At 39.7% G+C, this 13,921-nt stretch overlaps 2 protein-coding genes and 1 non-coding gene across 7 annotated transcripts in view; 2 read left to right on the top strand and 1 right to left on the bottom strand.

Moving 5' to 3' along the window:
- INTS14 (integrator complex subunit 14) overlaps nucleotides 1-6,793 on the top strand; it is a 33,245-nt gene extending 26,452 nt beyond the window's left edge. For 2 of the 4 annotated variants that reach the window (XM_009210420.4, XM_009210419.4), the window contains exons 10-12: nucleotides 724-842; nucleotides 3,520-3,585; nucleotides 5,891-6,767. In XM_009210420.4, coding sequence (XP_009208684.1) covers nucleotides 724-842; nucleotides 3,520-3,585; nucleotides 5,891-6,142 — 437 coding nt within the window. In that variant the 3' untranslated portion in view covers nucleotides 6,143-6,767. Of the gene's footprint in view, nucleotides 1-723; nucleotides 843-3,519; nucleotides 3,586-5,890 lie in introns of all 4 variants that reach the window. The other 2 variants (XM_003901076.5, XM_003901077.4) reach the window with 2 other exon arrangements.
- Nucleotides 6,794-7,180: 387 nt separating this feature from the next.
- Nucleotides 7,181-13,921, bottom strand: part of HACD3 (3-hydroxyacyl-CoA dehydratase 3) — a 46,143-nt gene continuing 39,402 nt past the window's right edge. For both annotated transcript variants that reach the window (XM_003901081.3, XM_009210417.4), the window contains exons 8-11: nucleotides 13,112-13,224; nucleotides 11,663-11,769; nucleotides 10,951-11,082; nucleotides 7,181-9,235 (exon numbers count right to left, since the gene is read on the bottom strand). In XM_003901081.3, the coding sequence (XP_003901130.1) occupies nucleotides 9,159-9,235; nucleotides 10,951-11,082; nucleotides 11,663-11,769; nucleotides 13,112-13,224 (429 nt within the window). In that variant the 3' untranslated portion in view covers nucleotides 7,181-9,158. The remainder of the gene's footprint in view (nucleotides 9,236-10,950; nucleotides 11,083-11,662; nucleotides 11,770-13,111; nucleotides 13,225-13,921) is intronic.
- LOC116276264 lies at nucleotides 12,246-12,346 on the top strand. Its single transcript, XR_004185687.1, has one exon. It is a non-coding gene; the product is annotated as a small nucleolar RNA U13 (small nucleolar RNA).

Raw genomic sequence — 13,921 nt, forward strand, 5'->3', positions numbered from 1 at the left:
CAGGTACAGAGACAAACCCTGTTTGTTCATGTAGCTATAAAACCAACATGACTTTACATTTTTGGAAGCAATACACTAAAAAGCCATATTGGGGTATGCTTCACCAATAAAAGTATTTCTTGTCTTGCCCTTTGCCTTAATTTGGCTATATATAGTTTTGCTTTTTAATTATTTTAATGCCTAGACTTGTGCTCTCTAATCCAGTAGCTACTGGCCACATTAAATTTAATTAAAATTAAATAAAATTTAAAATTCAGTTTCTCAGTCACACTAGCCACAGGTCAAGTGCTCAGTAGTTAGTAGCTACCATATTAGACAGCACAGATATAGAACATTTCTGTCATACAGAAAGTTCAGTGGGAGAGCACTGGGTTAGACTATATAGAATTGCAGTATATATGTGTGTGTCTGTGTGTATGTATGTGTATATATATATTTTTAAATATGTATTTGTTTTATTCTTTGACCTTAATTTATGAATCAGATAAGTGAAGCTTGTTTCTTTAAAAACATTAAGCTGTTTTTCACTTAAATGGGCCTCCTACATCAGTGGCTTTCTGTTGAGAACAGGTTCTCCAACCTGACTGAAGTTAATGGATTTTCTTAATTAACAAAGTGATAGGATATCAAAGATTGAGTGATTCAAAGAGCTTCTAGTCTAATTGGAAATGTAACTGATTGTGTTTTGCCAGATGTCATTTCAAGAATGTCTTTTCTTTTAAGATGCTAAAGAAAACCCTTACGGCGAGGATGACAATAAGAGCCCATTCCCCCTGCAGCCCAAAAACAAACGCAGTTATGCCCAGAATGTGACCGTCTGGATCAAACCCAGCGGCCTGCAGGTAACATTACCATTTATGTTGCTTTCCACTGGGGACAGGAGGCATTTGGGTAGGCAGGCAGGCATTTTATTTGATTTTCTTTTCCTTTGATACTTAGTAATTCATTTACTTCTAATGTTTGTCATTATTTCCAAAAGGGATTTGAGATGCCCTACAGTAAAACATGTATATAGCAAAATCATTTTTTACAAAATTTAGAGCAATAAGAATCCTAGAGGAAGAAGGAAGACAATTGTGCCAGGAACCCAAGGCAAAATGATAATTTTACGTGAGCATTTTGGCTCTGAGCTTCCTGTTGACAAGGTCAGTTGTTCGTGTCTGAAAAAAGGACATTTGTCAGTTTGTCTAGAGAGACATATTTTCCTAGCATTGAATTTTAGTGTGAAATTTTTTATATGGTGAGGCATTAAATAACATAATGGGTATTTAACAACAGTTTTGGAAAAGATGTAAAAGTCTTCATAACGATATTTCTTCCATTCCTTCAGTAGAACTCAATCCATAGAATTATATTCCACAAAAACACTTTCATAGGAAGCTATGATAATATGATTATCAAAGAATGATGCTTTCAGGCAAGGTATTCAGGAACATTTCTCCTTTCATCAACAAAAAGTCATTTATACCTGTTTTTAAAAATCACTTACTGAAACTTTTTTCTCCTTTGAGCACCTTTATTATGTTTGTTCCTCCAGTAAGTTCAACTTAAACCAAATGACAAGACACAGTCAGTCCATTTGGACAACAAAAGTAGTTTCTGTTGACTGCACAGTCTCTGAGCCCCCTTTCCATGGAGACTGAACCACATCCTGCCAAGGCTAATGTGTCAGGGGCCTCTTTGTTGGAAAATCGGGGTCTTCTATTTTGCTGATGTCCCTGACCCCAGTACTTCCTTGTCAGAGGGATATTAGAACCACTTTCACCACCAGTTATAGCTGAGCTTTTCTTATTTTTTTAAATTTTTTTGTTTGAATCTTGACTACTATAGAAAAAAATTCTTTTGTTCTTGGGTTTATTTTACTTAATCTGGAAAAATATACATAAAATGTATCTTCAGCCATTTTAAAGTACACAATTCAGTCCCATTTAGTGCATTCACAGTGTACCATCACCACTCTCTAGTTCCAGAACATTTTAATCACTTCAAAAGGAAACCCTCTGCCCATTAGAAAAGTCACTCCACATTCCTTCTCCCAGGCCCCGGCAACCACTCATTTGCTTTCTGTCTCTGTGGACTTACCTATTCTAGATATTTCATATAAACAGAATCATACAATTTGTGGCCTTTTGTGTTTGACTTCTTGTACTTAACATGGTGTTTTCAAGGTTTATTCATGTTGTAGTACGTATCAGTACTTCATTCCTTTTTATGGCTAATATTCCATATGTCTATATGTATGTGTCACATTTTGATTATTCCTCAGTCGATGGACATTAGGGTTACCTTTTGGCTATTGTGCATAATGCTGTTACGAGCATTCATGTATAAGTTTTTGTCTGAATATTTGTTTTCAATACTCTTGGGTATGTATTTTAATGGGAATGGGTTTGCTGGATCAGACAGCAATTCTGCTTAACTTATTGAGGAATTGCCACACTCTTTCACAGTAGCCGCACCATTTTACATTCCTGCTAGTAGTGTATAAATGTTCCACTTTCTCCATGTTCCTACCAATACTCGTTGTTTTCCTTTTATTATTATCGTATAGCTATCATAGTAGGTGTGAAGTGGTATGTCTGTGTCTTTGCATTTCCTCAATGACTAGTAATGTGCATCTTTTCCCGTGCTTATTGGCCATTTGTGTATATTATTTGGAGAAGTATATACTCAAGTTCTTTGTCCATTTTTTAACTGGGTTTGTCTTTTTGTTGTTGGGTTTTTTTATATATTCTAGATAGTATGATCCTTAGCAGATATGATTTGCAAATATCTTCTCCCATTTTGTGAGTTATCTTTTCACTCTCTTTATAGTGTCCTTTGATACACAAAAGTTTTTGGTTTTGAAGAAGTCAAATTTTGTTTTTTGCTTTTGTTGTTTGTGCTTTTTGCTGTCTTAAGAGATCATTGCCAAATCCAAGGTCATAAAGATTTACCCTCTATGTTTTCTTTTTCTTCTTCCCTTGAGAAACGCATCTCACTGTGTTGCCCAAGCTGGTCTCAAACTTCTGGCCTCAAGCCATCCTCCTGAGTAGCTGGGATTACAGGGGCACACCACTGCACCTGGCCCCTGTTTTTTCTAAGAGTTTTATAGTTTTAGCTTTTACATGTAGGTCTCTGATCCATTTTGAGTTAATTTTTTGTACATGGTATTATGTAAGGGTCCAACATTATTCTTTTGCATGTGGATATCCAGTTGTCTCAGCACCAAATGTTGAAAAGACTATTTTTTCCCCATTGAATGGTCTTTGTTCTGGTGATAGATGTATGGGTTTACTGGGTACATTTTTATGAGGCAAGTTTGTTTCTGTCAGGGGATTTATTTTACTATCAAGCTTTTTGAAGGAGGGAGTGCTTTACTAATGTTGAACTGACATTAACACAGAAGGGATCCTCATCTTGACATCGTAGCTGTGTTCTCATTTTCATTTCTTTAAACATTTAGATCCATTCTTTTATATTATTTCCCCTTTTTACCACAGAATTCTAATGTTGGATTTTTTTTTTTACCCTTAATAGACAGATGTACAGAAGATTTTAAGAAATGCAAGGAAACTACCTGAAAAAACACAGACATTCTATAAGGTGAGACAGTTAGAATATAGTGGAAGAGGAGGTACCTCAAATATATGGTTCATAATAGTAGAACTGTGAGATGGCAGTGTGAATATGGGCAGGGATTAGAGATGTGTGACTTGGGCCTCAGTTTTTTCAAATAAACTCAGTAAAACTGATAGGTCTGTTCCTTCCCTAAAATCCAAAAATTAGAAGGGTTTAAATGGCCTCATTCTGAACAGACAGAGGGTTTTTCTGTGTTGGGGCTGCTGTGAATGAATGACTGATGGAAGCAGCTGAGAGGACCTGTGGGTCATAGCCCTGAACTCTCCTCATCACTCCTATATGGGTATCCAGGCCAACCCCAGGCAACCAATGTATGTGGCTTCCTGGATGGGGAATTGTCCGGAACATTCTTTTTTTTTTTTTTTTTTCTTGAGACGGAGTCACACTCTGTTGCCCAGGCTGGAGTGCCATGGTGAGATCTTGGGTCACTGCAACCTCCGCCTCACGCATTCAAGTGATTCTCCTGCCTCAGCCTCCCAAGTAGCTGGTACTACAGGCACGTGCCACCACGCCCAGCTAATTTTTGTTTGTTTGTTTTTTGAGACAGAGTCTCACTCTGTCAGCCAGGCTGGAGTGCAGTAGCATGATCTTAGCTCACTGCAACCTCTGCCTCCTGGGCTCAAGCAATTCTCTTGCCTCAGCCTCCCAAGTAGCTGGTATTACAGGTGTGTGCCACCATGCCCGGCTAATTTTTGTATTTTTAATAGAGACGGGGTTTCACCATGTTGGCCAGACTGGTCTTGAACTCCTGACCTTGCGTAATCCGCCCACCTCAGTCTCCCAAACTGCTGGGATTACAGGCATGAGCCACCGTTCCAGGCCCAATTTTTGTATTTTTTTGTAGAGATGGGGTTTTGCTATGTTGGCCAGGCTGGTCTCGAACTCCTGACCTCAGGTAATCCACCCACCTCGCCTTCCCAAAGGTGCTGGGATTACAAGCATGAGCCACCCCACCCAGTCACCCCAGAACATTCTTATTGCACCAGAGAATCTGCTTCTAGGAATGACATCTGACATTACACATTTATGAATTGCAGAGGAGATGGCCCTCCAGAATCATATGTAGCTGATCCAGAACCATTGGTGAAGAGACTATTAAGTTACAGGGGGTGGGGTAGAGTGGGGAACATTTAGGTTTGCTCCTTGATTCTCCCCTATTGTTCTGGTGTTTGGCTGGAATTAAATTAAGTGCAGCATAAAGCATGTCATTTGTGTCGTAGCTTTCTAATTCTAAAATATTGGCACACACAGCCAGCCTCAGGCTAGCATCTTAACGGGAGAAGATACATGCTACTTTGTCTGGGTGTTATCTCATTACCTTTATGTCACTGTTGTCTTCAAACCTAATTATGTAGTAAGCTGGTGAAATAAAACAGCTTTAATCAGAGTTCAACTGCAGAGCTTCTCAGCCAGCCAGGCCCCTCCCTAACTGAAGCCCATAATCCATGCAGTCCATCCTCCCTGCAGAGCTTCCTACAGTCATCAGCTATTTACTCATGATGACACACTTGTTTGGCCTTCTTAACTTTCCGCTTTTTAAACAGATGATAGTAGAAAGATAAGTCAGAGAGCCCATTTCTCTTTTCTGGTTTTATATCATTCTACATATTAGAGCTCAAAAGAGCCTAGAGAAACTGCTTCAGCCCCTGCAGTGGGTAAGGAAGGGGTTATTCTCCTCATTTTATAAATGAGGTCTTTGAGACCCAGAGAGGCTACACAACTTGCCCAGACCACTCCACTAAGGGGTTGTTGGGGCACTTCTTATTTCTCTGCTTCTATCACTAACCAGCCTTTCTTTTTGTTGGTGTTTCCACTCTGACTCCTCCAGGGCCTCCTCTGAGCCTGTTTATTGTCTTAGTCTGAGGCCCTGCCACAGTGGGGTTAAGAGCCTTTTCAGATTGAGGGCAAGTCTTTTCCATACCTAAGTAACAAGAGGAAAGTACTCTTCCTTAAAGTTAGGAGTAATGAAATGATGGATGCAAAGTGCTGACTACCACGTGTGGCATAAATGCTCATTAACTGTGATGATGACGTTGTTTCATTCAGCTCACTGTCTTCCTTAGCCAGCTTCTGGTCACCTGCAGAGGAACCACTTCCCAGTAAAACCATTACATTCTTGTTACTGGCATCCCTAAATAAACATTTGTTCTCATAGAAAATTGCTCCCTGAAGTTCAGTCAAGGAGAACTTATTTCTAAGCTGAGCACTTAGAAAGTATGTGTTGAGAACACATTTCAGGAGCATTGGTGATTTTTCTGTCTTGTTTCAGGAGCTGAACCGTTTGCGAAAGGCCGCTCTAGCCTTTGGTTTCCTGGACCTGCTGAAAGGGGTGGCTGATATGCTGGAAAGGGAATGCACACTGCTGCCTGACACAGCCCACCCTGATGCTGCATTCCAGCTGACCCATGCTGCCCAGCAGCTCAAACTGGCCAGTACCGGCACCTCTGAGTATGCCGCTTATGACCAGAACATCACACCTTTGCACACGGACTTCTCTGGGAGCAGCACTGAAAGAATTTGAAACTGACTTTTGGAGCTTTCCTTCTTTTTTCTTTCAACTGAAAATGATTTAGGTAAAACCTTTCCAGTATGTTTACCTCTGGAAGAGCCACCCAAAGACCTTCCTGAGGCTGCCTCAGAAGCACCATGTGCTGTTTTGAATGACTCTACTAGTATGAGAAGGATGTGAAGATGGTTGGCTGGTTGGGCTTTAACTTCCTGGGACTCATAATTTTTAAGCTTGGAAGATAGCTGCTGTTCCCATGATGGGCACATTTCCTGAGAGGCTTGAAGGACTGATGAGCATAGAGCACCCCTGCCTTCCTCAGGAAACCTGACCGGCAAGGGCTCTCTGGTTTCCTGAAAGCTTCACCTCTTCTCTCCAGTTTATATCTCAACTGTAAGGGCATTTTCAAGCTTCTGTTCATGGAATGAGCAACTCAGACTGTCTGTAGCTTGCTGAGTACAAACACAACACCACTAAGTTTCAGAACTTTCCTTAGAACTTGGGCAAAATGTGGTGATAACTCTTAGGTGCTTTTGGTGTCTCTTGAGATTCTAACTTTTAAAGAGCAACCATTAATGTGTAAAATGAGTCCTGTTTCTTCCAGGTTTTTTTTCAATGACAACAAAATATTTGATTTTCTATAAAATGGTTTCACTATGAAACTAAGACCTTTGTCTTTTGGTCTGTCTTATCACTTTAATTTCAACTAAGTGGCATAGATTCATAAATCATGAGGTTTCCTTATTTCTGACAGTGATTAGTCCTCATTGCCTAAGCAAGTTTCTAGCTAGATAATCCCGACAGATCACTGATTCCAAAGTTAATTACGGTTCCAATTTGCCAGCTAGCATTATGACTTTGGGCAACTTCTTGAGGCTTTGTCTACATCATCAGTGTTTTTCAGTTGCACCACCTTCCCTGTAACTCTCAGGCTTCAACCAGAGCAACTGTTTTTGGTTTAACATGCTGAACTGCTACATAATATTTTGCCTGAACAAAGGACTTTATCACTAACAGAAAACCACTAGACTAAATTATCTTTAAGCACAGTCATTAGAATTTTGATTGTAAATGTTTTAATAGAAATACACAATCTTTCACTTTCTCAGACAGCAATAAAGGGGTTTGTAACAATCACTAAGAATACAGAATTTGCCACGACGATGCAGCATAATCTACTGCAAAGCTGATCTGCCCAATTACACATAGTCAGCTGCAAGAATATCAGAAATCAATACAAACAAGTATTGACAGGTGTTACAGACATGCAAACTATCCTTCAATGCAACGAATTTTTAAGAAATCAGCTAGCCTATGTTAATCAGATGTTTTAGGTCAAACCAAGTTTCCATCGGGCTCAGTGAAATAGTATTAACTCATTGAGTCTCCTTTCCCCCAGGAATGTTGGGAATGGCAGAACAGAAAGAGCTATCACTCCTTAAATTCTTCTATGCAAGTGTTACTCCAACACTTATTTTACTTGGTTTACTTGGAATGTATGAGAGGAAACTGATGTTTTTTACAATGGCCAACTGTATGTCTAAATTTTCAGTTCTCCTTTTTGTGAGTTTCCTGCCAGAAATCTTTGTTAAAGGATCAGCGCTGTTCACCCCAAAGTTCTCTCTGTTTTCAGTGTTCTACGGCAGATGGGTTTTAAAAAGCCAAATGAACAGCAGCAGAATGAAGTTATTTTTGAGGTCTATGCAAAAAATGTAGTCCCATCACTCACTCACCACTCACTAGAACAAATATACAAGTAAATGGACTCAGCCAGTGCAGGAGATGGAAGGCTGCCATTTTTTGTGTTTGTGCACAGCCTAAGACAGTTTGGAGGTGTGTTTGGCCTACTCTAATGTTTCTAGTTTCTCAAAGGCTGTACACGGTGTTACTGCCAGTTTGATCTACATATTGTGTTCCCTTTGGATCCCTGCTACCATTTGGACCGTGTGTGTGTGTGTGTGTGTGTGTGTGTGTGTGGCTTGGTTTTTTTGAGACAGGGCCTTCCACTGTCACCCCAGCTGCAGTGCAGTGGCAATCTTGGCTCACTGCAGCCTTGACCTCCTGGGCTCAGGATCCTCCCTTCTCAGCCTCTTGAGTAGCTGGGACTACAGGTGTGTGCAACCACACCCAGCTAATATTTTTATTTTTTGTAGAGATAGGGGTCTCACTATGTTGTCCAGGCTGGTCTTGAACTCCTGGCTTCAAGTGATGCTCCCACCTAGGTGTCCCAAAGTGCTGGGATTACAGGTGTGAGCCACATTCCTGGCTGAGTTTGGAACTTATAATCTCATTGTTTTCTAAATAATGTTTCACTTTTCTTCAGTGTTGAAAATAGTTATTTACTTAAGAATGGCATGATCATGATGTTCCAAGATTCTGATTAGTTTCTTTCAAAGCATTCTGTGCCTCTTCAATGCCCACACTACTGAGCACTACAATAATAGATGTTGTTAGGCCAAAGGATGTCACATGTAAAACATGTTCTCGAGCCCCACTCTTAGAAATGTTTTATCAATGACTCAGTCTACTTCACTTTCAAAAAGTCAATGCCATCCCACTAAACAAGTAACCCCTTAGGTACAGAATAATTAAGTCCTGCCTGAGTCACTTTAACAGTCTTCTATAGAGTGACATAGTCTTGCTTTTTTTCACAAGCAATAGCTGAAAAGAACAAATCTCAACTGTAAGAACCGTCAGTACATTGTAGGGATAAAGCACTTTTTGAAAAAAAAATCTCTGGCATGAATTAGACAGACTGAACATGAGACAGGGTTGGGGTGGGCTGAGCCTTTTGGTGTCATTAACTGAATACACAAGAATGAACCTCTCATCAGATATCAGGAATCCATGTCATGCAATTACTACAACAAGATAACAGTAAATTCAGGAATGTTACTGGGGAAAAGGAAGATAGCCTCACTGAGAATTTAATCATTTAACATTAAAAAAACTTTTACATTGGTACAAGAAGGTAAAACTGTAAGAATCAGATTAGGCTCAAACTGGCAAGAAGCCATCTAAATCTTTCTTTTTAGTGGATCTTTTTCTTTTTTTGTCCATAGCGCCGTCTGCGCTGTTTATAAAGGTGACGAAAATTTATGTATAACCCTGAAAAAGAAAAGAGGTCAATTAGAAATTAGAGTCTTTGTCTATTTATAACCAGAAGCTCTTGTGGCAGGGACAGTATCTAGCTGTCTGTCATATCCCACAGCAAAAAGCTCATTGCAGCGGCTCAGGAAGGAGTACAACTTAGAACAAATTAACAATAGACACAAACCAATTTTTCCCCAGTGTGTTTATTTATTTCTTACTATTTTTGCGACAGAGTCTCATTCCGTCAGTGTTTTCTCCTCTCAATATATTTAATGACAAAATTCCTTTCATTCTGACTTTTTATGTTCTTAGTTGTCATATTCAAATCAATAAGTATTAAATAGTCTGCTCTTAAAGGGAAAAAATTACTTGTTTTTCTCAAATTGTATTTAACCTACATATAAGAATGTATGTATTTTCACATCTACATATAGAATATAGATAATATGGATAGAATCATGTATAGTTGCATTTAGAAATTACCAAATATTGATTACTAATAAAATTTTTTTTTGAGACAGAGTCTCGCTCTGTCACACAGGCTGCAGTACAGTGGCACAATCTCGGTTCATTGTAACCTCTGCCCCCTGGGTTCAAGCGATTCTCTTGCCTCGGCCTCCCAAGTAGCTGGAATTACAGGCATGCGCCACCATGCCCAGCTAATTTTTGTATTTTTAGTAGAGATGGGGTTTCGCCATGTTGGCCAGGTTGGTCTTGAACTCCTGACCTCAAGTGATCTGCCCACCTCATCCTCCCAAAGTGCTGGGATTACAGACATAAGCCACGATACCCGGCCTCTAAAAAAAATTTAACAAAAACAACAAAAAAATCCTTATAGTTGGGAAACCTTTTAAATTTGTCGTATTTGTAATAATTTAGGTTTATTTCTTTTTCCCTTCTGTTCTTAGTTTTTATAAAGTAAGGCATGAATTTATGATTTTATATAAACATAAATTAATAAGTCAGCAGGTTTTCCATGAGGAGCAGGGAACTTTCCTACTGTGAGGTGGAAGACTTTACGACAACCCTTGGCTGTTCAGAGGCCTTTATTCCCTTCTCCCTTCCTTGCTGCCAGTTGTCTTATCACCTCTATAAACTCTGGATGAGGAATGTGCTACTGAAATTAGTAATAGTGGGAGCTTCTTAGTCTATTTTAAAAGAGCTCCTTACTTTTTTTTTTTTTTTGAGATAGAGTCCTGCTCTGTTGCCCAGGATGGAGTGCAGTAGCATAATCTCAGCTCACTGCAACCTCTGCCTCCCGGGTTCAAGCAATTCTCCTGCCTCAGACTCCTGATTAGCTGGGATTACAGGCACCCGCCACCACGCCCAGCTAATTTTTGTATTTTTAGTAGAGATGGGGTTTCACCATGTTGGTCAGGCCGGTCTCGAACTCCTGACCTCGTGATCTGCCAGCCTCAGCCTCCCAAAGTGCTGGGATTACAGGCGTGAGCCACCATGCCTATCCCCTTACATTGTTTTAAACAAGAAATATCTTATGGTATATTCCCAATCACCAAGAGCACTTAAAGAACATACTTTAACCACTGGAGATTTAGAAAAATATTTCCTTACCATAGCATATTCCCCTAGTGGGTCTGTTTTTGCAAAGTAATCATTCTCTAATTCTATCCCAAAAGAATTTTCATATGGACTTTTACATTTCTGAATGACTTATTTCTACTCTCTAAGAAGTGACAAGAAAAAGTCTGTATTACAGAATCAATACTTACCTAAAAATATCATTATAAGATAAATCTGAAGAAAAAAGGAAAATCTAACTTTGATTTTCACTGGATATGGCAACGTGAAACTGAATCGTCCTGTCTCATTGAATATTGGAATGGACTGAATCACTGAGATAGCTGAAAACAGAAACAAGAACTTGTTAGAAGCAAATGAAACAGTCACATCTAATGACAGAAACTTCCAGCCCTAATACTCTGAAGTTTCAGTTCTGGGTGTGCTAGAAAGGCTTCCTCCTCCCTTTGTACAGAAAGCTCATGCCTCTTCTTTTTTTCCCCTAGTTTTCTAAGAGATCAGCCTCCAACCTGTCAACAGAGAGACAGATGAGGAAGTCATGGCAGTGGGCTTCTTCTATTCTATAAAATGGAGAGAAAAATCCCTAGCTGACTTATGTACAAGATGTTTGTCAGAATAAAATAAAGTCGTCAGTAAGAATCCCCTTTGGAATACTAAAAGCATCATACAAATGGGAAACATACAGGACAGGACCACCTGGCTTTCCAATGTTACAAAATGAGCTACTTTTCTGGAACAGTCTGGGTACCAGGAGTATTATGGAAGGAAGCCCATGCAAAGAAATCCCTGAAAAGTCCAACACTTCCATTTATCGGACTAAGGCCGGGGAAGAAAGGACTGGTCTCTCAGCCTCTGGGCACCCTCTGGAGCTAAGCTATAAAAGCTAAGAGTCCCTGAGAGTACCTTCCGCCAAACATCCCAGTGGATATAAGGGAATCCACAGAGTGTAACGAAGCCACGTGAGCACCTTCCAATCCATGTCAATGCACGTCAGCATGTAGAAGGAGTACCTATTGAAAATAAGTGATTCCAACGTGAAAAGGCGCTTCAGGTTCTGAATGCGACCTTAGAATATCATTTAAATAGATGAATTATATTTCTCAGTTAGCCACACATGGTTTCTTCAGAACAGAATTATAAAGCTGGCTATCAACCCATAAACTTGTCACACTACGCCCTAAATTTTCAAAGGATGTGAACTCTCTTTAATGGCAGACTAAGTTTAGGTCTCAAAGGAACCCTCTTTTTTCAGTATAGGGACTGGATACTCAGACGTTGTTTGGCTTTATTCCTAGTACTGATCTACATTCCCAGTAGGTAAGGATATTAGATACTTTATTTCTGGATAAGTGAGTTGTTAGCAAAATTAAAGTGTACAAAAGACCTCTAATCTAGAATCAGACATACTCTATTTTAAAAGAGATCCCTTGAGAAAAGAAATGTTCCTTCTCAAACAGTAAACATTGCATTAAGGACCCATAATCTGATCCTTTTATAGCTCATAAGTGTGATAATTGGATTTTCGCTCTCCTGTGTGAGATGTGCTTCCCTCAAACCTTGTTACATCAGCACATTACCTGTCTGATTTGAAAAACATAGGACCTATAATCTGTTTTACCTTTGTATTAAGGCTATTAGAGGGTACACTGGGTGCCATGGGACACAGACCATGGTTAAGACACAATTTAAGGCTGCTATGGCCTGTTCCCCCTCTCAACTAGCAACTTTGTCAAAATACCACCAAACCTGGAGCTGAAGAGTTCATTTGCAAAATCCTTGCTCCAGCTGACTGAAAGGGAAGAAATACGGAGTGTGTATGATCTGGTAAAGAAGAATACATCTACTTTAACTAGATCCATTTCTTAAAAGGTATTTATTCTACTAACAACCGAGAATGGGAAAATTAGGTTAGAGGCCATTTCAAACTTCAATAATCTTGTAGTATAAGATTCATTTCTATCATCCCTTAAATTTAGTCTTAAACTAGTTCTATCCAACCTGGATTGCTCCTTCAACCTCATGTTTCTTCAGCCCTTTCAGTAATTTTTCCATGTGGATGGGTCCTCTCTTTCCAAGACTGCAAGATCCTGAAGTCATAGTAAGATGAGTCTTCCCTTTCTCTGGTTCTCCTCTTCTGCTCCCTAGTATCCGGTCTGGTATTATGATCCAATGACAGCTTTAAAAAAATCTGCCTCAACTTTGCAGAGCACATAGATGCAACCAGAATTCTCCACATATGTAATCTTAGTCCCAAACCAAATGAGACTCTGGCTAAGACAATGACTCCCTCAAGAACAGAGCTGCTGCAAAGAGGGAGAAGCATTCAAACACCATCCTGGCATTTCTACCCACCTGAAAATTTCAATTGCGCTCCACAAATAAAACACAAAGAAAACCACAGCTTTATTCTGCATTTCTTCCATGGTGCCAAAGATGATAAACAAAATAAAATTTCTTCCAAGGAGCTATTAGAAAGACCCAAAAGAGAAAAAAGTTAATAAAATATACGTAAAGTTATACAAATGTGTTATCTGAAACCTAACCCCACTAAATGCAAGGCAAAGAGAAAAGACTGAGCTCTACCAGTTTAATCCTGCTCCAGTTCTGGAACAAGCAAAGTGCCCAAACCAGTCTTTGTGACCAGATAGGTACAATATTTTGTGTGTGTAACTATATCATAAATCGTTTCCTTAAAATACACACACATGTTCAAACACAGTCTAAAGAATACTGCCAAATAAACATTTGAATTTACATAACCCAAGTTAAGAAATAGAGCACTACAAACATGAGACCCCTATAAGTAACGACTATCATGTGTTAATCATTCCACGTTTTTTTCTGTTTTTGAGACAAGGTCTCGCTCCATCACCCAGGCTGGAGTGCAGTGGCACAATCATGGCTCACTGCAGCCTTGAACTTCTGGGCTCAAGAAATCCTCCCACTTGAAGCTTCTCAAGCAGCTGGGATCACAGGCGTGCACTACCACACTGGCTAATTTTCTTGTAGAGACGGGGTCTCACTGTGTTGGCCAGTCTTGCTCAAACGATCCTCTCACCTCAGCCTCCCAGAGTGCTGGGATTATAGGCATGAGCCACTGCGCCTGGCCCATGGCTTTTCTTTATGGATTACTGCTTGTGTATGTATTCCTGAGCAGTACAT

The sequence above is a fragment of the Papio anubis genome, chromosome 7 (genome assembly GCF_008728515.1).
Source record: "Papio anubis isolate 15944 chromosome 7, Panubis1.0, whole genome shotgun sequence".
Taxonomy (NCBI): Eukaryota; Metazoa; Chordata; class Mammalia; order Primates; family Cercopithecidae; genus Papio; species Papio anubis.